We start from the raw sequence: 23,776 nt of genomic DNA on the forward strand, positions 1-23,776 counted from the left end.
CTTCCTGTCAATCAGAAGATTCTAAGGCGCGGCCCGTTAAAAGCGGCCACCTCGGAAAAGCTTCTCATTTCGATCGGGAGGTTTTTAATGATCTCGGGCAGCTGTTTGGGTTTTTCCTTTTAGCCCATGGTTGCTTGGTGGCCGCGCTTCTCCTGAGTGCGGGGAATGTTTTATTCGGATATCCTGAAAGAAAACCGACGCCAGCAAATGGATATCCGAGAGGCTGCCTCTCTCCGCCAGCAGAGGCGGATGAAACAAGCTGTACAGTTCATCCATAAAGATTCGGCGGATCTACTGCCTCTGGATGGTCTCAAAAAGCTGGGAACCTCCAAAGAAACCGTAAGTGCCTGTCTAACGTTAGGAAAGCGCACATTTGTTGTGTAACCAGTAAGGGGATGTTATTGTCCATCAATATCATCCTGTTGCTGGTATTTTCCACAATATGTGGACAGTATGGAGAGGATTTTACACTCTATAAGCACTTGAAGTGGCCTAAACAACGATATTTCTCCGGGCGGAGGATTCACAAGTAGTCCTGTGAGGTGCTGGCATAGTATTAAATGTAGGTCTTAATAAAATTCAATTTAAAATCGTTAAATGTGATTCGTTGTTTGAGATCTGAAATATTAAAAGTCTCTGTACAACTGGTTTTACTAAATTAATTTCTCCCATTTCGCACAATTTTTTTTCAGGAGCGCCCGTCATTTAGGAAAGGAACAAACCGTAAAACATCCAAGTCAGTAGCGATCAGATTCTCGATTCGAAAGCGCTCTCATATTTAAAGTGTTCGTAACGGTATTGGGAGGGGGGAGGTGTGACTTCATTTGGGATTAAACTAAATATTAGCTAATCTATTGATGCACTGACGGTGACTATTTTCTTTTGAATATTCTAGAAATACTCGCTTATTGTATATGTGCCATTGTTTATTCTATACTTTGGATGAGTTCTGCTGCTGTCCAGTGCTGAATTTCACAACTAAATATCGGCAGAGGTTTAGAACGAGCGGCCAGTTCAATGTTAATCGGTTTACATTATCACCAGAAATTAAAATTACGCCAATGTGTGCAAGAATTGATCTGACGGGGACAGAAAGTGGGCGTCACTCACAACCACCATTACAGCAATCAGCCGGGGGTGTTTTCCTGAGGCAAGTGAGTAAGGGCTGTGCTCAGAACAGGGTGGAGCAAACCGACCCCAACCTATCTGCACTCTGTAAAGACACAATCCTTTCAACGTTCATATCCTGAAAAAATCTGGAACTACAAGTTTACATATGGAAATATTACACTTTAATATGTGACCTATGGATGTGAAACCGAGTCGGTTTAAGATTATTCTCAGAATGTCAATTCGGATTTCATATTCAGTTGACAACTCATTTCTATATGTGTGGTTTGTCCAGGTAATTTTGGATAAATTTCAATTTTTTAGCACATGAAATCTATTTGTTTGCAAAGCTGAAGACATTTTAATTATTGAGTGACGCCACACCATGTAAATTCCAGTTTTGTAACGGGTTAGTTCCAGTGTTAGAATAACTGTAATTGGGAAGTTTAGTCGTCATAATTTCAGAACCCACAGACCATACAGTTAGAATTTCCCAAACTACCAATTTGGCTTACCTCGTTTCCGGGCAAAATGATACATGCATGATAGATTAAGGACTATTTTATGGGAAAAGACTTGCCTCAGCATTTTAACCGGCACAAATTTAAAACAATCGCAAAAGGGGAATGTTAGAACAATATTCCTCAGACAGGATGGACGGGATGCGGAATGTTCTGCCACAAATCCTTGTTGAAGTAAAATCCATCACTTCTATAAAATAGAAGAATAAATTTAAATGGAATTAAAGGACGAGGACAGTTTTTTGTGCACTTGAAGGGTTAAATGACTTGATTTTTTGTAATAACGTTCTACGAAAACATTCCAGATTGCTGCCGAAGCAGGCAAGCCTTATGCCCTTTTCCTTTTTCGAATGGCTTTACAAGTTTCAGTTTAGGGGTTTAAGGGCAATAGTGATGCTCGCGTACATCGCTCACAATTGCCAACAATGTATTTGGACTTCCGAGCAGCGGCGCCCCAGTTGTTGACCCAGCACGATGCCTGCACATCTGTGCCACGTGTGAATGGGACAGGGAATGGTGAGGTTCTTTGACCAATCAAACTAAAGAAACCTCGCTGAAGCAAGTACCCCAGGTTCACTCTGTAGTATGTTTCGCAATGCTGGAACTATCAATGCTAACCCTGTACAAGGGCAGGCTGTCTCTGACAGCAACTTCCAGACTTCGTTGTGTAACTGCGCATGCGAACACCAGAAGTAGCTTTCTGATGTCATAATAGCAGCGAGTGGTATTAACCTCGCTTAGTATCAATGCACACTTTGGGAAGATATTCACCTCGACAGTTTTTTTATTGAACGCTTTCTTTCCTTGGCTAGGAAAACAATTAGGATTGCCACCGTTTTAGCCTACACCGGTGATTTAGTCTAAGCAAAAGAATGTATTGGACTGGTCGTTGTTATCTGTCACAGTCGAATGTTGAAGCACCCTTTAAATCAACAAAATTGTTTCGCGTGGTAATTCTAGATAAATACTAAGGATGTCAATGGTATTGTTGTTATATGACTTTATTATATTCTTACACATTGTCTTTTTAGCAACCACATAACATTTTGCAGAGACGTTTACTAGAAACCAACTTATCAAAATTCCGCGCCAACAATCGAGAGACATGGCCTTCTAATAATTCATTCCCAGTTCAGAACATAAACTTTAATAAAACTAAACAAGAACTTCACAAAATAACGCAGGAAGAGGACCTAATATTCGTGCGTTGCAAGGTAATGGCTACTTCCTTACAATGGGTATAACATAATTCAACCAAAATGTCTAAACCTGATACCATCTGTAGAAATGGTTTGTTTTCTGTTTAACTTACATCAATGTGGAAAGAAATAAGATAAACCACATTTTTCATTTTTAAAATAATGCTCGAAATTCTATTGCAAGAGTATGTTGGTGTATTTGCATCATTGATCCTTGTGTATGTATCAAAGGTATGATTTGTAGCATCCATTTATTCAATCCTCATTTTATAACTTATTGCGTAAATTGTTTTCATGTCTGCTTGGTAGTAACAGTAAAGTCTACCTACTGGAAGTAACCACATTTAGAGCTGAAGGCATTAGTGAAGAAAACTCAAACAAGAAAAAAAAGCTGGAAAAACTCAGCAGGGTGGCTAAATCTGTAGAGAGAAACTAAGTTCAGTTCTGATGAAAGGTCTGTGACCTGAAAACATTAACTATAATTCTCTTCACAGATGCTGCCCGATCTGCTGAATTTTCCTAGTTTCTTATTTCAGATTTCCTGCACTTGCAATATTTTACACCTACAAGGAAGAAAACTCAATGGGTAAAGATAATCAAGTAACAATTAGAGGACATACTTCATACAGTGTTGCCAAAATGCTCAAGTCCCAGTGTGTAAAAACTAATTAAAATTCTACCTGACCAAAATTTTTTACAATCTCACATAAGAACTAAGAACTAGGGGCAGGAATTGGCATTTCCGTCCAAAGAGCCTGCTCTGCCATTTAAACTAATCTTATCTTAGCCTCAGTCTACTTTCTTGATTGCTCCTCATAATCCTTTAAACTATTATTAATTTAAAAATTTGCCTATCTCCTCCTTGAATTTATTCAGCGTCCTAGAGCCACTCATACTCTGCAGTGCTGAATTCTATAAATTCATGACCCTTTGAGAGATGTAAATTCTGCTCATGTCTACTTAAATCTGCCACCACTTAGCCTAATATTACGATCTTTCATTCTAGACTGTGCCCAGAAAAAGAAACATCCACTCTTTATCTACTTTTCATATAGCATTTTATATACATCAATTGGATCTCCTCTCATTCTTCTATTCTTTAGTGTGTATTGGCCTAAATAGCTCAATCTCTCCTCATAAGCCAAGCCTTCATCTCTGGGTTGATCTCATCAATATTCTTTGAACTGGCTCAGATTAATTGCATTTTTCCTCAAGCTAGGGGACCAAAACTACTTGCAATACTCCAGATGTGGTCTCACCAATTCCTGGTACACTTGCAACAACACTACTGCAATTTGGTATTCCATTCCTCCAGCAATCAATATCAAAAATTCATATACCCTCATTATCTGCTATACCTGCATACTAAATTTTGCAACTCATGCACAAGGACACCCATATCCCTCTGCTCCAAAGCATTTTGCAGTTTCTCTCCATTTAGATAATATAGTGTCTTTTTATTCTTCTGACTGAAGTGGATAACCAGACGCTTATCTGTGTTATTCACCTAACTTATCCTAAATGTAAATTTCTTACTTCTTCATAGCAACTTGTTTATACACCTATTTTTGTGTCATCTGCAAATTTAGCTACAGCACATTATATTCCTACATCCAGATCATTACTATAGGTTGTAAACAGTTGGGGTCCAAGGACTGAATCCTGTGGCACCCCACTAGATACAACTTGCTGACCAGAAAAGGATCCATTTCTCCTGACTGTCTGCTTTCTGTTGGTTAGCCAATCCTGTACTCAAACTAAAATACAAGCCCAACACCATCTGATCTTACTTTGTGTATTAACCTTTTGTGCTGCACCTTATTAAATGCCTTTTGGAAGTCCAGATATGCTACATCTGCAGCAGTGGTTTAAGTTGGCGTACTGTGCTGCAGGGTGAGAAGTGTGCCACGAAATTTTCACATCCATGCTCCCAATTTCCTCGGAAATCTTGGTATCTATTATTAAACGCAGTCTCTGCTGACATTCATCATGGTGCATGCACAGAATGGAAATTAATTCGGTTACATAGCATATGTGCTGAAACATTTGACAACCATTTCAAAAATAAATGCTGATTCTGACATGCTTCACTCACTAGTTGTGGCAGATGAATCCACCCCTTAGAATTAACTTGACACAGTCATAGAATAGAGTCATACAGCACAGAAACAGATGTTTCAATCCAACATGTCCATGCTGACCAGGTTTCCCAAATTAAACAAGTTCCATTTATCTGTGTTTGGCCTATAACCACTTGGTATTCCATCACCAAGTCATCCTTTATTTACTCATTGACAGCCCTTGACACTGATCCAGCTCCCTCAGCCAGCTCTTAGAATGAACAGAACTTCTGACTTTACTGGCTTTTCTGTCAGCCAGGGGCTTCCTGATTTGACCAGTTTAACAGCCCCAATCAGGGAACGCATATTCTATGATGTCCACCTGGGTGAGTTCATTACAATCAGTACATCTCTCCCCCTCTGAGCCCAAGGACATAGATGGTTCTTATTTTTGCAGTTCCACCTGAGGTGGTTTAGCACCAGGTCAGGTTCCTCCAACTCTGCCTCTGATACAGACAGCATGTAACACATAGTAGTTTGCCTCCTGCGCCTAAAGTGTCTAAAAATAAATACATTCTCCTCTTCAGGCAGCAAAGGTGTCAAGGCAGTGACATCTCAGATTCTGAAGTATCCTCAATACTCCTGAATACGAGAAAGAGAACCCACAGATACCAGAACAGTCAGAAAGGCTTGTCAATGAGCTCGACACATTTTGCTCCCACACTGTTTGTGATTTTGCAACTTTCAAATGGCCCATATGCTTGTACAGGACAGTCACACCTACCCAAACTTTATTTGTCATTGCACCTGACCTCACAGTGACCATACCTCTTAACCATGCAGGGCCATTCCCATGGCTCCTACACAAAACTTCGTCGCCTGAAGTAAACTGTCTCTCGCTTAGCAAAGTCTCGTGTCTGGCATTGGCACTCCTGATGCTGTTTTACCCTCCCACCTGGGAAGATCATATTTAACTTGGTGCAGAGTCTTCTCCTCATTAGAAACTGTGCCGGAGCTATCCCTGTAGTTGCATGTGGGGTGGTCCTATAATCAAATAGGAACCAGGACAGTTTAGAATCTAAAGAAACTGTAGGTCTGCCTTCAAAGTTTGGACTGGTCTTTCTGCCAGATCAATGGATAAAGATGGTATGGAGCTGTCCTTATATATCGAATGCCTTGCAATACTTTAGGAAATGCTCAAATTCTCTACTTGTAAACGATGGCCCATTATCTGTGATCAACACTTGTGGGAGTCTGTGTATTGCAGAAGAAGGCTGTGGTTTTTCTATCATCATCCCTGTGTTTGATGAACAAACTTTATACACATCCAGCATCCACAATGACTGAAAACATTGAGACCATGAGAGGACCTGCATAATCGACTTATAACTGAGTGTAGGGTTTACCTGCCGTCCACAAATGTGTGGGAGCTGCTCTTAGGAATTTTTATTCGTGTTAGCACTATGGGCACTGACCCACCAATGCCCCCATGTCTGGATCCAATCCTGGCCACCAGACATAATTTCTTGCCAACATCTTCATTTTGGAAACCCCTGGATGATCCTGGTGGAGTTCAGCCAGTATCTGATGGTAACTTTCGCTCAGGACAATCACTCAAGCTCCTCATAATAATATGCCACCTTCTTTAATAATCTAGTCTGTCCAGGTCAAAAAAAGATTCTTGTTGTAACAGCCCTTTAGTTTCCCCCATCACTACCAGCTGTTTTGGGTTTGTCAGGACCATATCTTTCTGTGTCCAAAGTCTGATATTGTCAGCTGTGACTCAAAGTGTGTCCAGAAAATTTAAAACTATTGCAGACCCTTCCAGTGGCAGTAACACTGGTGGTGTATTTGCCAAAGGGAGGTGGCTCAATGCATCTGCATTTGCTACTTAGCCACCTGGCTGGTGCTCCAACTTGTAATTATACGGACTTCGTAGTGGAGTCCATCACTGAATTTGGCCTGAAGCTGTGTGTGGCACATGTTTCTCCTCTTCAAATAAACCCAACATGGGTTGGTGGTCCGTTATTATTATATATTTATGATGACAGTTTCCTGTCCTAAAGGACATTAGTGAACCAAATGGGTTTTTTGAACAATCACCATATTTCATGTTTCACCATATTTCAAAAAATTGAATTCCATCACCTGCCATCTAATGATGACCATGAATCCATTGCCAATTGTCAGAAAAGCTCATCTGGTTCATTAATGTCCTTTAGGGAAGGAAACTGCCATCCTTACCTGGTCTGGCTTACATGTGACTCCAGACCCACAGCAATGTGGTTGATTCTCAACCACCCTCTAGGCAATTAGGGATGGGCAATAAATGCTGTCTACCCAGCAATGCCCTCATCCCACTAATGAATAAAGGATAAAGGATAATGAATTTTATGTCCATAAAAGGTATTGGTGGATTTTCCATTGCATGCACTCTCACGGATACAGGCCTATGGGTTTCTTACTCAATTTAGGTTCAGTGAGATGCTTTTGCTGTCCCGAATACACATTCTGGCAATAACTACATTGACTTGCCTGCCCAGATCCTGAAGAAAATTTTAGCCATTTGGCTGAAGTTTGGCTTTGTCTTGGGGTTTTGCAGTGGCCTAAGCTGGAGTCCCTCTGTTCAGGATATTTCCTCAGTGAGGCTATGCAATTCCCTTCACTCATCTAAACACAGTCAGACTGGTGAGGGTGTCTACTTCCATCAGAATGTTATGCAACTCACACGCTCCACTTGCCGCATTTTCCAATGATAAAGCCAATTGTAGTGCCTGTTTGAAGTCTAGTTGGGCTACAGGTAGTAGGTGCTTTTGCATGATTGCATTATTAAACCCACATACCAAACCATATTGCAGCATTTCATTAAGAGTTAAACTAAAGTCACATGCCTCTGCCAGTCATCTTAACCTAGCCAAAAATCCCCCACATGGATTCCCCTGTTTCTCAAATTGCTGAGAAAAACTAATAGCATCTGAGAATTAGAGGAGGTTTGGAGTCATAATATTCCTTAAGTAAATCCATCAACTCTTGACAGGTTTCAATATCTGGTGCATCAGGGAAAAATTATGCCCCTAATAACTGAAAAAGCTGTGGGTCCACAAGCTGTCAGGAGAATTACTTGTTGCTTTTCATCTGCCCCAATATCATTTACCCTGAATAAAATATCACATTCTTTCCACATACTGGATCCAGTCTTTGAAGGTAGGATCAAACAAGTCAAACTTCCCAAATAACTGCATGATATCAGAAATGCTTACCCCAACTCAAAGACTATTGTGAGCAACTTGCTTCAGGAGCAAATCCCATTCTCGTTGCCTCTGAAATAACTCCACAGAGGCCAGTATCCCATCATCAAGTCACCCTTTATTTACATGTAGAGAATCCTTGACACTGATCCACTCCCCTCAGAGCCATCTCTCAGAGTAAACAGATGTCTAACACACCTGTTCTAATCCATCAGCCAGAATTTTCTGGTTGGACCAGATTAACAGCCCTAATCAGGGAACTCATATTCTACATCTACATGGATCACCTTGTAACAATCACTAAACTCTCTGCTATAAAACCTTGAGTACTCTTGATCTACAATTTAGCAAGATTGTTATAACAATGCTAACACTGTTATTACTCATCAAACTGCCAATCTATGTTGCAGGCCATGTCTGCATGCAGTTCCACAGTAGCAAATACAATTTTAAATGCGTCTCAGAAAATTCTCAGTCTTTTTTGTTTCATTTTTTCAGTGTGCTGGAAGAGAGATGAAAGTGCGAATTGACACTGGCTCTCGATATAATCTCATCTCATCTGCTTGTGTGGATAAACTAGGGTAGGTAACGCTACAACACTAAAATGTCTCTCATCCAGTGTGATACCGATTAAATTTGCAGACACTGAACTCTGTTTCATCAGTCAGAACAGTGATTTCTTTCTCACATGACATGGGACTAGCTTTAGTGTGAATTTACAGACATCAGTGCAGATGAATGTGATAATGAGACATACGGGCTGAAGGCAAATAACTCGAGCTGAAGTCCATCTTTCAAAACACATTTAAAGGAGCAATTCCATCAACAGTGCCTCAAAAATAATGTCCTACATTTGCTAACTCTATTTAGGAGGACATAATGGAACCTGTGATAAATTCCTGTGGTGTAATAACATTCAGAAAATTAAAAATAAAATAGTTATTACAAACACTGGGGGAAAAGTGAATGGAAACTGACAGCTGTAGCATACATTTCATTAAGTGATCAATACAGCATGATAATGCAATTTATTGATTCTGACTTTTCCATGAATGACTTTAATAGAAAATTGGTATTCCACCTCACAACATTAATTAATTTAACAGTGAATCAAAGTGGACAATGGAGTGAGGAGAGATTGGACAAACTTGAGAAGAACTTTGGCAAACTCGTTTATTTTCATTTGAACATTGGAGGCTGAGGTGCGACCTGATAAAGGTTTGCAAAATTCTGAGAGGCATGGATAGAGTGGATAATCATTGTCTTTTTCCTGGTAGAAATGTCAAATACTGGGGGACATAGGTTTAAAGCAAAAGCAGCAAAGTTGAAAGGAGATTTGACAGGATTTTTTTCATAGAGGGTGGTAAGTGGCTCGAATTCGCGTCTGAGAAAGACGGATACAATAGCAACTTTTAAAAGGCACCTTAACAGATACATGAATAGGCTTGGAATAGAGTTATATGGACTATGTAGAGGCAAAAGCTTTTTCCATTAGAAAGGCATCACCGTGTTGGTGTAGGCTTGGTGGGCCGAAGAACCTGTTCCTGTGCTGTACTGTTCTTTGTTCTTTGTAATGGCCAAAGTATGAGTGGGAACCTGTTATGTTGTAATTTAATGTTCTTAAATGATTTCCTAATAAAAATTAAGGCATAAAGGCAAAGGGTAGTGAAATAGGACACACCCAAATTTCATAACAGTAAAACAGATGCAATTAACCATAAAATAATTATCTAGCTGCTGCCAACCTTAGACAACTGAACACTATAGGATTATTCTAAACAAATTAGCCACAGAATATCTGGTCAGTTCCAAAAACGTTAGAACTTCCAATATTTCACTCTCAAATTTTTGCACAAGGGCCCCTTAAAATTCTCCATGCCACCTGCCTCCTCTGCTTCATGTTCGCTAATATCTCTGTTGACTAGTTAAATTTAAACTGTTTCTTTCTTTCTTCTTTCATGGAATCTAAGTGTCACTAGCAAATTCAGCATTTATTGTTCATCTGTAATTGCTGTTAAAATTAATGGTTTACCAGGTCATTTCAGAAGGCAATTCAATGTCAACCCGTTACTGTAGGTCTAAGGTAAATGTGTGTCAGACTTAGTAACGATTAGTAGATTTCCTCCCCAAAATGAATCAGATGGGTTTTCATGACAATCAATGATGTTTTGACAGTCTTCAATGCTGAGACCACCTTTCAGTTCCAGGTTTTTCATTGAATGAGTTTAAATTCTACAAGCTGTGGGGAGTTTGTGCATATTCTGTCTCTAAGCTTGAGGTTATGTTTGCTGAGTAGAGAGTTTGCAATGACCTTAAACATTATTGGATCAATAGAGTCATAGAGTCATAGAGATATACAGCACGGAATAGACCCTTTGGTCCAACTTGTCCATGCCAACCATATTTCCTATATATATCCAATCCCGTATGCTAGCATTTGGCCCATATCCCTCTAAACCTTTCCTAATCATGTACTCATGCAGAAGCCTTTTAAATGTTGCAAATGTACCTGCCTCCACCACTTCCTCTGGTAGCTCATTCCATACACACACCTCCTTCTGCATGAAAAAGTTGCCCCTTAGATCCCTTTTAAATCTTTTCCCGCTCATCTTAAACCTAAGCCCTCTAGTTTTGGATTCCCCTGCCCCAGGGAAAAGGCCTTGTCTATTTATCCAATCCATGCCCCTCTGATTTTATAAAGACCTATAAGGTCACTTCTCAGCCTCCAATGCTCCAGGGAAATAACCCCATTCAGCCTCTCCCTATAGGACAAACTCTCCAACCTTGGCAACATCCTTGTAAATCTTTTATGAACCCTTTCAAGTTTCACAACATCCTTCCTACAGCAAGGAGACCAGAACTGCACTTGCAATAGTGGCCTGACCAATGCCCTGTACAGCCGCAATATGACTTTGTAACTCCTATACTCAAAGCACTGACCAATCAAGGCAAGCATACCCAACGCCTTTTTCACTATCCTTCCTACCTGGGACTCCGCTTTCAAGAAACTATGAACCTGCACTCCAAGATCTCTTTGTTTAGCAACCCTTCCCAGGACCTTACAATTAAGTGTATTTCCAATTTGCGTTTCCAAAATTCAGCACCTCACATTTATTTAAATTAAACTCCATCTGCCATTCGTCATCCCATTTTGTCCCTTAGAAATCTTGAATATTGCTTCTTCAAATCTTCACTTTGCCAACTAAACTACCTCAGTTCTCTAATCTCCATTCAATGTCCGTATGTCTTAATGTAAGTATCAACTCAGGTTTAGTTTGCTGCACTCCTTCCAAATAACAAAAGTCCTGATAGTACAGAACTTGGATATTGCAAGACAAGTTGCTGAAGCTTTATGTCTTGCCATCACCAGGCCAACTTTCAAATGATCACAATAATTTATGCTACAGGAGAAAATTATATTGATTAGGTGATAAGTCAACACACTTTTTTAGGTGTTGACTTGGAAAAAGCAATCGGGAATTATAAAGCACCCCAAATTCCTGGCTGATTCAAAATTGGCTCAAAGTTTAAACATATTCATTTTGTTTGTAGAGAACAGATCTCTGCATATGAATGGATGTTACTTCCAAGATGTTAAGAGTTTGCTACAAGTTTGATTGATGATTTTAAATTGTTAGTGTAACTATTAGCACGCAGGATTGTTCAACAAGTACTACTCAATCACAGAAGCACATGTAATGGTGCAGTTTTGTGAATTTCAAGAATGGGCTGGTTGAGTACATCTATAATGAACAGCCAAACGAACACACTGATTCAATAAGCCAATTGTTGACACCTGCAGCCTATGTACGTGGCATTTCACCAATACTGAAATTCATACGTAGTGTTTTTCAATTCTGCGTTTTCTTTGGACTGACCTTTAGCAGTATCCTGTCAGTAGAAAGTACGACTAATATGGTCACTACCAAGTAACCCTATGCAATATCTTGCTCAGCCTGTTATTCAAAATTTTGAGATACTTTGTCTTTCAGGGGTGATTTGAAATATAGCGATACCTTTTCGGTTCAACAGTCGGTGTTGATTATAACTGGACCCAGTTATAAATATGATTGATACACAGCAATCAGTGATATGATCATGATAGCCATTGTCCTGCAGGTAGCTTTGTTTAGTCCTGTTTCAGCAGATGGTTAGGGTCTTCCTTAGGAGCTTGTTGATAAAGGCAATTTTATATTGACTAAACTGTATATAATTGACACTAAATAAATCACAAAAACCCTGTAAATGTTGACCAGTTCTCATTTTCAAAATGACTATTTCAAAAGCAAACCAAAAATGCCTTACATTTATAGGTTGAAAGAATTTGTGAAAACAGAGAAGGATGACATTGAAAAAAATGGAATGCCATTTATTTCAAAGGTCACAGGACAAATAGAAAATGTTGGAATTACTTTAGGACAACTCAATATTGAATGTTCAGCAGCTGTAGTAGGTACGTTTTCAAACTTACTATAAACGTAATTTCTTATGTGATTCTACATTTTACTGCTTTGTCTCAGATTTATATGGAATATATTCTTTCTATACCTCCAAGCAAAGATTATAGCAGATTTTTAGTATATAAGTAACAGTTTGGTTTCAAGATAAGTTGACAAATAATGACATAAATATTAAATTCAAATTATATACATTTTAGATATTGAATGTTCATCCAGCTGACCCAGAGAGTGCCTTAATATTCTGTAGCCCTGCATGTATACACTCCATATTATTGCGCACAAATTATGAAAACATGAAATGCACATTCTTTTCTATAAGGTGATGAGTGTCAGGGGAATCAAATGAATGGGAAGGTGGATATTTGTCAGTCTTCTATAACAGATTCTGTATTCTGTTATCTAACTCAGGTGGGTATGTAGCACTCCGAAGCAGGACAAGTCCACCGGGCCTACAGGGTAACTGAAGAACTAAACCTATTACTTAGAACTGGAACTTCAATTCGCTCCAGTTAACTCTGCAAATCAATGACCAACAAGTTTATGCCAGTCAAGTTGAAGGAAGCTTAACATCACTCTCTGTTAAAAAGGTGCATTATTTTAGCTGATAAGAAGAACATAACAACTAGGAGCAGGAGTAGACAATTCAGCTCCTCGAGGCTGCTCTGACATTTGATATGATCATTGCTGATTTCTGTCTGTCCTGGGCCTCTTCCAGTGCCACAATAATGCCATATGCAAACTGGAGGAACAACACCTCATATTCCATCTCAGGAGCCTACAGCCTGATGGCCTGAATGTAGAAATCACCAGTTTCAAAATTCCACCCCCTCCCCCAGCCTCATGCCATGTCCAACCCTCCCTCTCATCCTCGCTTTCTTGACCTGACACTATCAGAGGGAAATGCTGTAATCAACAATTTCTTTAAATCACCTCACCCTTTCACTGTCATGCTGAAACACTACAGAAATGTTTTCATGCCTAGAAGCAAATTCAATGTAAGTTTCTGCTTCAAATTAAAATTGTTTCTTCTCTTTACTATATATATATACTTTACACATTTTAAAGTGTGGAAACCTACCTCTCTGATTTAATTGATTGTAGTTACGTGTACCTAAGTACAGTGAAAAGCTTTGTTTTGCAAACAGTACAGGCAGGCCATTACAAACAAGGACATACAGATAGTAAACTGCTTACGGTGAAGCATACAAGGTTACGGCTTCACAGGAGGTGCACAAAGCAAGAACAACATTAGCAAGATCAACAATTATTCGGGATTAGAGAGGTCCATTCGGCAGTCTAATAAAGGCAGGGAAGAAGCTGTTCTTGATCCTGCTGGCATGTGTGTTCAAGGTTCTGTATCCTCTGTTTGATATTGAGCAGTATTACATTTAATTTAGTATGATAACTTTGGTTGAAATCAATTAATTGTTTTGATGTTGCTGTGAGGCAATTCACATTGAATTATTTTCCTTCTTGACAGATGATGACAAAAATACACTTTCCCTTGGGTTACAGACATTGAGATCTTTGAAGGTAAAATGTCATAATTCATTTTCTTGTGGGCTTATATGAGACATTTTGGGCAGGATTTTTCTGTGGGTTCGAAGCACTGACATTGAGGTAAATGGGAGTCTTGAGTCCACATTTGCTGGTAGCTGCTTTCCCGGAGATGGATTCCTAATCAGACAGTCAGTAACTCTGAAGTCTTGACAGCTCAATCAGGATATGTTGATTTTATTGATGGAAGTCGTGGATTGAGGGGCCCAGCTACATTAGTGTGCTGTATCACCAGAAGTTAAAAAAGGACAAAAATTTTGTAATGATGGGGTAGAAGGCTTGTAGGTGGAGAAACTGGCAAAATAGTGGGGTTTCCATGTTTGCTGTCAGGATGTCTCAGTGACACATTCCGAATGCCAGGTCATTTCCCAGATGTGGACCAGACTGCAGATTAGCTGTTGCTAATTGGAGGTGGGTGGGTAGTTAGATAATTAAGGATGATTTTGATGTCCAGTAGAGACCGTTTTGCCAACAGCAGAAGGGCTATCTCAGTGGTTGACCTGTGGCAGATTTGGGAGCATCTTGGGGCCAGAAGGCTCAAAATCACATTTGAAGGGTCCAGAGAAGGAAAGGTCACTTCCACAGCCCCAACAAAATTTAATGAGCCTATCCTTTAAAGGTATCTCCACTTCAAGGCAGCCATGCGCTCTTAAACCTGGCTCTGCAATATATACCTGTCTTAATAGGAGAGCAGAGGTCTAGAACTCTTCCTGCAATGCCTCACAGGGTGCCACAGATAGATAAACTGTGGTTTGCCTAGATTACCCCTAATTAGGGCCTAAGCATGCAAATGAATTGCCTGCCTCCACTCAGTAGCAAGTTAATTTGTGTTCCTGACCTCTTCAGGTAATTCTCCTGCAGGAGGAATGCACTAGTGAGTTGTACTGATTTTTTTAAGCACTATCACCCTGCTTTCAAGTTCACCATTTGGCATCCAGGAACTTGGTACCCACTGAGCCCTATTTGTATTGTCTACTCTATCCTTAGTGCATCATTGACATGGAAAAGCAATATTTGATCCTTGGAGAGAAGGAAAAAGATGAGATTCCATTTCTAGGAACTGACAACATTGAAATCTGGTAAGTTCAATAAAAGTAACATGTCTGCATAAAACTACATTGCATTAGAGGGTTATACAGATGTATAGCATGGAAGCAGACTCTTTACTCCAACCTGTCCATGTCGATCAAATATCCTAAATTAATCTAGTCCCATTTGCCAGCATTTGGCCCAAATCCTTCTGACTCATTTACCCATTCAGATGCCTTTTAAATGTTGTAATTGTACCCGCCTCCACCAATTCCCCTGGCAGCTCATTCCATACACATACCACCCCCTGTGGGAAGAAGTTGCCCGTTAGATTCCTTTTAAATCTTTCTCCTCTCATCTAAAACCTATGCCCTCTAGTTTCGCATTACCCTACCCTAGGGAAAAAAACCTTGGCTATTCACCCTATCCATGTCCCTCATGATTTTATAAACATGCATAAGGTCACATAGTATTATTACTATAATCCTTTTATATTATGATGTAAATTCTATATGTCAGAATTCTTAACAATTTGTACATATACATACGGGAGAAATAATAGGCATTTGAATAGGATTTCAGTTAATTGAGTAATCAACCATTGATGAAAACGACACAAAGGTCTTGATTTTGTTGAGAAAATGTGTATTTTGCAGAAGAATGGGTTGATGCTAAGACCTTACGGAGCAGGGATGGTATATACTGGCTGAGTTGGATTTAAGTTATAAAAGAATTTCACTAAGTTCATGTCACAAAGTATTATTAGCAGATAGTTCTGATCACTCCTCCCATTTGTTGGAAACTCTGTCCTCTTTACCTGCTTACGGTTTCAATAATGAAAGGAAAGAAGCTAACTGTGTTGTAGAGGATACCCTGAAAATAATGAAGTGAAATAACAGAGGCTATGCTTATTGTGAGAATGTGCCCCAAAATATGCCAAGAATTGAAAGATGCATATCAGTGTGTTTATTGTAGATAGTGTGCAATGGGGACATGCCTGATGCAGGAAGAAGGACAGAGCTTGCTTCTTGGTGTGAAATGGCAATCTTAGCACATTAGTATGAATCCAAAAATAATTAGACCTAATTTCATTATTTACCACTCCTTAATCTGAAATGCTTACGTTTAAAAATATTCTTTAAAAAGATGCTTGCATTTTGTCTTTTAAACTAATAAATAATTACTGTCTTTCTAAATCCAGCTCTCCATAAATTACAGATGAAAATTGCTGAATTGAGTGGCAATCAATTATAAAGACGCTCTTCAGTGGTTAGTGCACAAATATGACCAAATATACAGTATATTTCTTCTCTAATTTCAAATTACCCATCTTGCTTCTTCATCCATACCATTATTCAGAATTAACGCCATGGCTGTTAAATTTCCCGAGCATTTAGTTTATCAATTAAATATAATTTTAATTGTTTCTTATTTGCATAGAGTACAATATTAATTACAAAGAATATTTTCCTGTGCTTTGTGTAGAAGTGTTGGATATAATTTATTTTACAAAGTAATATCATCTGTTCCATGTGATAACTTTAGTTCACCTGGGCATTCTGTGAAAGTGAAAGATTAACATTATTACTGCTCAGACTTGCGATCCTCGTGATTTCAGTATACATTAAGATATAGTATAGTCTCTGACTTTATTGCATACATTTATATACTATAGACATTTGATACTGGCTACAGTATGGCAAATAAGTTAAATAATGTTACATTGTGATGTTTTAAGCCATCTTTTATAAGTGTAAGCATCATCCAGATTGCATGTGAGAACTACACTTGTGTAGAATTCCATACCTTAAACATTGAAAAGCTTTCTGCTTTCAAAATAAGGCCACTTTTTCTTGTGTGATCTTTACATACCATCTGTATTTCCCAAACGTTGAATCTTATAAAGTACGTACAGAATTATGAACTATTATTGGCATGATATGTGACAAACAGCTGCACATTTGTTTTTTGAGAATATTAATATAATCCTTAAAAAAAAATAAGGTGCACACCTTGAACAGACTGATATACTAGGGTCTTTCACTGCTATCACCAATAGATTCTGATCACTTCTGATACAAACTATGAACTTAAACTGTTCCATAACTGTAGCATGCGATAGCATAGTTTACTGATATGCAGACTATAGTATTATGAAGGGAGGGGAAAATATGGGATTGTATTCTGAAATTGAACACACATTTAGTTCCTGATCTTTGGCTGTCTTGGGAAGCCTTGAGCAGATATGGGCACTGTCAACAAATTGGGGGATTCTAATTATTCACCACTGCCTCCCCACTCTCCCCAACTTAAGAACTGTAAGTGGGCTAGATGGCAGGAGACATCACACCCATCATCTTTCCACCTATGTTAGTACTTTATTAGCAGTGGTTAGGCCATTTTAGACTCTTATATGGCCAATTAATAGCCACTTTATGACTCTTGCCATCTCAACTGTTAGGCCACTAAAGGATATGGCATCTTGTCATATATGATCTTCTTCTGCATCACTCATAAAATAACAGTTGAGATGGCAAGAGTCATAAAGTGGCTATTAATTGGCCATTTAAGAGTCTAAAATGGCCTAACCACTGCTAGTAAAGTACTAACATAGGTGGAAAGATGATGGGTGTGATGTCTCCATCAACTGTTAGGCCACTAAAGGATATGGCATCTTGTCATATATGATCTTCTTCTGCATCACTCACAAAATAACAGTTGAGATGGCAAGAGTCATAAAGTGGCTATTAATTGGCCATTTAAGAGTCGAAAATGGCCTAACCACTGCTAGTAAAGTACTAACGTAGGTGGAAAGATGATGGGTGTGATGTCTCCTGCCATCTAGCCCACTTGCAGTTCTTAAGTTGGGGAGAGTGGGGAGGCAGTGGTGAATAATTCTCTGGTCATAATTAAGTATTGAATGAGTTCCTTGTACTTCTGCAGTGAAGGGATAATTGGTCATGAGTATTTATGTTTTTAAGATGGACTGACTTTAGATTAGCCAGACACTGGCATTAAACCGAACAATATGCGTGACATTTTCAATCAGAATAGGTATCACATAGTTTGGTGCATTTCAATATTTGATAATGTGACTTTTAACCTTGATTTACTGACTAAAGATACTTTGATCAATATATGCACATATGTTCAAAGGACATGTTTTATCAGCTTGCTGTTTAACTTTTGTTTTCTTTTTAAATTATTCATGGGCTGTGGACATCATTGGCAAGATGGGCATCATTTATTGCCTGTTCCTTATTGTCCTTCTAAAGGTGAAGGTGAGCTACCTTCTTAAGCTGCTGTCAAAATGGTGTTAGGCAGAAGTTTTGATCCAGTATGATAGAGAGCGGTAATTTATTTCCAAGTTAGAGAGGTATGTAAACTTGAGATAACAGTGTTCCCACATGTTTGCTGTCTTTGTTGTTTCAGATAGTAGAACTTGTTGTCAAACATGGTGCTATCAAAAAGGCTTTGGTAAACAGCTGCAGTATATCTTGAAGCGGGAACAGTGATCCTGCATGGACAGAAAAAATGTTTCATGTTTTGGATGGATTATCAGTCAGACAGCTATTTTCAGCATGGTGTTGAGCTTCCTGGGGAGTTTTAGAGCTAGACATCAGGTCAAAGGAGAGTTTCCATTGCATTTGAGTTGCTCCTTGCAGATGGTGGTCAGGATGTGGAGAGTCAGGAAATGAGTCACTTGCCACAGAATTACCAGTCTCTAAACTGTCATAGTTCCATATTTTTATGGCTGCCTTGACGACCTCCAGAGTTGATAAGTCTTGCCATTGAATAGCAACAATTAGAATCCCTATTACCAGTGATAGTTATTGCTAGGCACAGTGTGGCTACTTGAACTTATAAGCCCAAGCTTAGACATTATTCATATATTGTATATGGACACAGACCCTTTCATAAACTAAGGAGTGATTAACCAATGAAATCAGCCATGAATATTCTGACTTCTAACTTTATGATAGAGGGATGGTCATTGAAGAAGCTGGAGATGGTTGGGCTGAGAGCTCTGCCCTGAACATTTCCAGCCCCAGGGCTGAGATGAATAGTCTTACCGTAGTTATCTTTGAGTTTGATATTACCCCCATCAATGGAGAACTTTCCCGTGAATCTTTAATGCTAAACTCAGACAAATGCCTTGATGTCAAAAGTAGTTACTCATCCTTCACTTCTGGAATACATACTTCTGTGCTTTACCCAGATATTACTGACTCTGAAGTTGAGTGGTTAACTGAAACTAAGTAAATATAGACAATCAATGAATTAACTGGATGTGAGTTTGCTCGCTGAGCTGGAAGGTTAGTTTTCAGACGTTTCGTCACCATTCTAGGTAACATCATCAGTGAGCCTCCGACGAAGCGTTGGTGTTATGTCTCGCTTTCTATTTATCTGGTTAGGTTTCCTGGTTAGGTTAAATAGGAAGCGGGACATAACACCAGCGCTTCGTCGGAGGCTCACTGATGATGTTACCTAGAATGGTGACGAAACGTCTGAAAACTAACCTTCCAGCTCAGCGAGCAAACTCACATCCAGAACCTCAACCTGAGCTACAAATCTTCTCAAAACTCGCTAATGAATTAACTGCTATTTCATAGCATTCTTAATTACACCTTCCAAGATTTTGTTTATGATTGAATGTAGACTGAGGGGAGGTCATTGGTTGAATTTGATTTGGCTTGCTTTTAGTGAACAGGATATTTCTTTGTTGAATAGATGCCAATGACGTAGTGCTAGTGAAAGAGCATACCTGGGGGCGCATTAGTTCTGGAATGCAAATCTTTGGCACGACAGCTACAGTACTTTTGAGACCCATTGGGTTTGCTGAAACTAATGAGTTAGCTGTGTCTCAATACTATGCAGAATGTATCTTATTGGTTCTGTAATGTAGCAGATCTCAGGAAGAGGCCAAGATGGATCATCTATCCAGCACTTCAGATTAAGATTATTGTAAACATGTCTCTTGCATTTGTGCTGGGCTTTGCCATTGTTGAAGATGGGGATGTTACAGAACCTCCTGTTTCCATAAATTGCTTTACTGTCCATTACTATTCACAACTGGGATGTGACAAGACTTCAGAGCTTTGATTTGATTTTTTTTTGTTCTGGTTCTCTCTAAAGCATTCAGGTTCTTTCCCTGAGCATGAGCATTAAACTTTGTGTTCAATAGGTTGGCATCACAATTTTATGAATGTTTAGTGTTGCCTTCCTAGCAGTTTCTTGTATTCCCCTCATTAAAACAGGATCAATCCCCAGGCTCAATAGTAATAGGTTTTCTGGGGCCATGAGGTTATAGATTGTTTCCAATGGCCCATAACTCCTTCATGGACATTCTAGTTTTGAATTGCGAGACCGGTTCTGAGTCCATTTAGTATGATAGCAGTGTCACAATGGAGAGTGTCCTCAGTTTAATGAGTACACCACAATGACTGTGCAGTGGTCATTCTCTCTGTTCCTGAATGCACCTGTGACAGTCGATTTATGATGACAAGGTCAAACATGATTTTCCTCTGGTTCTCTCATCAGCTGCTAAAGGCATAGTTTGTTAATTATGTCTTTAAGGATTCAGTCACTAAAGGTTCAAAAAATTAGCACAATGCCATTTTCCCTAATTATTATAAACTAAGTTTGATGAGCTTGCAGCTTGGATAGGACATTGGGACTTTGATGTTGTGGCCATTTCGGAGACATGGATAGAGCAGGGTCAGGAATGGATGTTTGAGGTTCCAGGGTTTAGATCTTTCAGTAAGGTCAGGGAAAAGAGGTGGTAAAAGAGGGGGAGGTGTGGCTTTGTTGGTCAAGGACAGTATAACGGCGGCTGAAAGAACCTTTGATGAGGACTCGTCTACTGAGGTGGTATGGGCTGAGGTTGCCGAGGAAGGTTTGTCGACTGAGTCAGTATGGGTGGAAGTTAGGAACAGCAAGGGAGCAGTCACCTCACTGGGGGTTTTCTACAGACCCCCAAATAGCAGTAGGGAGATCGAAGAACTCATCGGCCGGCAGATGTTGAAAAGTGCAAACGTAGCAGGGTTGTTGTTATGGGTGACTTCAACTTTCCCAATATAGATTGGAACCTCCTTAGTGCAGATGGTTTGGATGGAGCCATTTTTGTCAAGTGTGTTCAGGAGGGTTTCCTTACTCAGTATGTGGACAAGCCGACGAGGGGGTGGCCATTTTGGATTTGGTGCTCGGCAATGAGCCAAGACAGCTGTCAGATCTCGTGGTGGGAGAACACTTTGGCGACAGTGACCACAACAGCCTCACATTTGCCATAGCCATGGAAAGGGAAAGGAGTAGTTACCAGGGGAAGATATTTAACTGGGGTAAAGGAAACTATGATGCTATCATACAGGAGTTGTGAAGTACAGATTGGGAGCAATTGTTCCACAGAAAGGGCAAAGCAGACATGTGGAGGCTGTTGAAGGAACAGTTGTTGCGAGTGATATATAAATTTGTTCCTCTGAGACAGGTAAGAAGGGGTAAGATTAAGGAGCCTTGGATGACGGGTACAGAGGTGCTTCTTGTCAAAAAGAAAAAGGCAGTGTACGTAAGGTGGAGGAAGCAAGGGTCTAGCACAGCTTTAGAGGATTACAGGCTTGCTCGGAAGGAGCTCAAAAGTGGACTGAGGAGGCCCAGGAGGGGGCACGAAAAAGGCTTGGCAGGAAGGATTAGGAAGAACCCAAAGGCATTTTACTCATACATGAAGAATAAGAGAATGATCAGGGAGAAGGTAGGGCCGATCAGGGATAGCGTAGGGAACTTGTGCGTGGAGTCTGAGCAGATAGGGGAAGCCCTAAATGAGTTTTTTGGTTGGGTTTTCACTAAGAAAAGGGACCTTGTTGTGAATGAGAACTTTGAGGAGCAGGAAAACAGGCTTGAACAGATCAAGATTGAGGAAGTTGATGTGCTGGAAATTTTGGCAAACATTAAGATTGATAAATCCCCAGGGCCAGACCAGATTTATCCTAGGTTGCTCCGGGAAGCGAGAAAGGAGGTTGCTAAGTCGCTGGCGAAGATCTTTGCTTCCTCACTCTCCATGGGAGTTGTACCAGAAGATTGGAGGGAGGCAAATGTTGTTCCTCTTTTCAAGAAAGGGAATAGGGAAATCCCTGGAAATTACAGACCAGTCAGTCTTACATCTGTGGTCAGCAAGGTTTTGGAAAGAATTCTGAGGGACAGGATTTATGACTATTTGGAAAAGCATAGCGTGATTAAAGGGAGTCAGCATGGCTTTGTGAGGGGCAGGTCATGCCTTACAAATGTTATTGAGTTCTTTGAGGAAGTCACAAGACAGGTTGACGAGGGTCGAGCAGTGGATATGGTGTACATGGACTTTAGCAAGGCATTTGATAAGGTTCCCCATGGCAGTCTCATTCATAAAGTCAGGAGGTATGGGATACAGGGTGATTTGGCTGTCTGGATTCAGAATCGGTTGGCTGACAGGAGGCAGAGAGTGGTTGTAGATGGTAAGTATTCTGCCTGGAGGTCAGTGCTGAGTGGTGTCCCGCAGGGCTCTGTTCTTGGGCCTCTGCTCTTTGTAGTTTTTATAAATGACTTGGATGAGGAGGTTGAGGGGTAGGTTAGTATGTTTGCTGATGACACAAAGGTTGGAGGTGCTGTTGATAGTATGGAGGGCTATTGCAGGCTTCAGCGAGACATTGACAGACTGCAGAGCTAGGCTGAGAAATGGCAGGTGGAGTTCAACCTGGATAAATGCGAAGTGATGCATTTTGGAAGGTCGAACTTAAATGCTGAATATAGGATTGAAGGCAGGATTCTCGGCAGTGTGGAGGAACAGCGGGATCTTGGTGTTCAAGTGCATAGCTCCCTCAAAGTTGCCACCCAAGTGGATAAGGTTGTTAAGAAAGCATATGGTGTTTTGGCTTTCATTAACAGGGGGATCGAGTTTAAGAGCGGCGAGGTTATGCTGTAGCTCTACAAAACCCTGGTGAGACCACACTTGGAATATTGTGTCCAGTTCTCGTCGCCCTATTATAGGAAAGATGTGGAGGCTTTGGAGAGGGTACAAAGGAGGTTTACCAGGATGCTGCCTGGACTGGAGGGCTTGTCTTACGAGGCGAGGTTGACTGAGCTCGGACTTTTCTCTCTGGAGAGGAGGAGGAAGAGAGGTGACCTGATCGAGGTGTACAAGGTAATGAGAGGCATGGATAGAGTCAATAGCCAGAGACTTATCCCCAGGGCAGGACTGACTGCCACGGGGAGGGGTCATAGTTTTAAGGTGTTCAGAGGAAGGTACAGAGGAGACATCAGAGGGAGGTTCTTCACCCAGAGAGTTGTGAGCACATGGAATAGTTTACCAATGGTAGTCGTGGAAGCAGAGTCATTAGTGATATTTAAGCGACTGCTGGACATGCACATGGACAGCAGTGAATTGAGGGGAATGTAGGTTAGGTTATTTTATTTTTGGATTAGGATTATTCCACGGCACAATATCGTGGGCCGAAGGGCCTGTACTGTGCTGTAGTTTTCTATGTTCTATGTTCTAAGTTATTGTAGTGCTCACTCCCTTTTCAGCTCCATAAATATTGGATCTTTGGTGTGATCATTAACAGCAAT

General features: G+C 40.1%; 1 protein-coding gene across 3 annotated transcripts in view; it reads left to right on the forward strand.

Moving 5' to 3' along the window:
* Nucleotides 1-23,776, forward strand: part of LOC125459393 (nuclear receptor-interacting protein 3-like) — a 31,557-nt gene continuing 7,781 nt past the window's right edge. Inside the window, exons 1-8 of one of the 3 annotated variants that reach the window (XR_007249007.2) lie at nucleotides 1-339; nucleotides 2,663-2,845; nucleotides 8,637-8,719; nucleotides 12,452-12,591; nucleotides 14,079-14,131; nucleotides 15,143-15,234; nucleotides 16,386-16,453; nucleotides 18,418-18,465. Coding sequence is in view for 1 of the 3 variants with exons in the window: in XM_048545805.2 (XP_048401762.1) it covers nucleotides 166-339; nucleotides 2,663-2,845; nucleotides 8,637-8,719; nucleotides 12,452-12,591; nucleotides 14,079-14,131; nucleotides 15,143-15,234; nucleotides 16,386-16,395 (735 nt within the window). In the remaining 2 variants the exon portion in view is untranslated. Of the gene's footprint in view, nucleotides 340-2,662; nucleotides 2,846-8,636; nucleotides 8,720-12,451; nucleotides 12,592-14,078; nucleotides 14,132-15,142; nucleotides 15,235-16,385; nucleotides 17,485-18,417; nucleotides 18,466-23,776 lie in introns of those variants that run through there. The other 2 variants (XR_007249006.2, XM_048545805.2) reach the window with 2 other exon arrangements.

Source organism: Stegostoma tigrinum, chromosome 17 (genome assembly GCF_030684315.1).
Source record: "Stegostoma tigrinum isolate sSteTig4 chromosome 17, sSteTig4.hap1, whole genome shotgun sequence".
NCBI classification, from domain to species: Eukaryota; Metazoa; Chordata; class Chondrichthyes; order Orectolobiformes; family Stegostomatidae; genus Stegostoma; species Stegostoma tigrinum.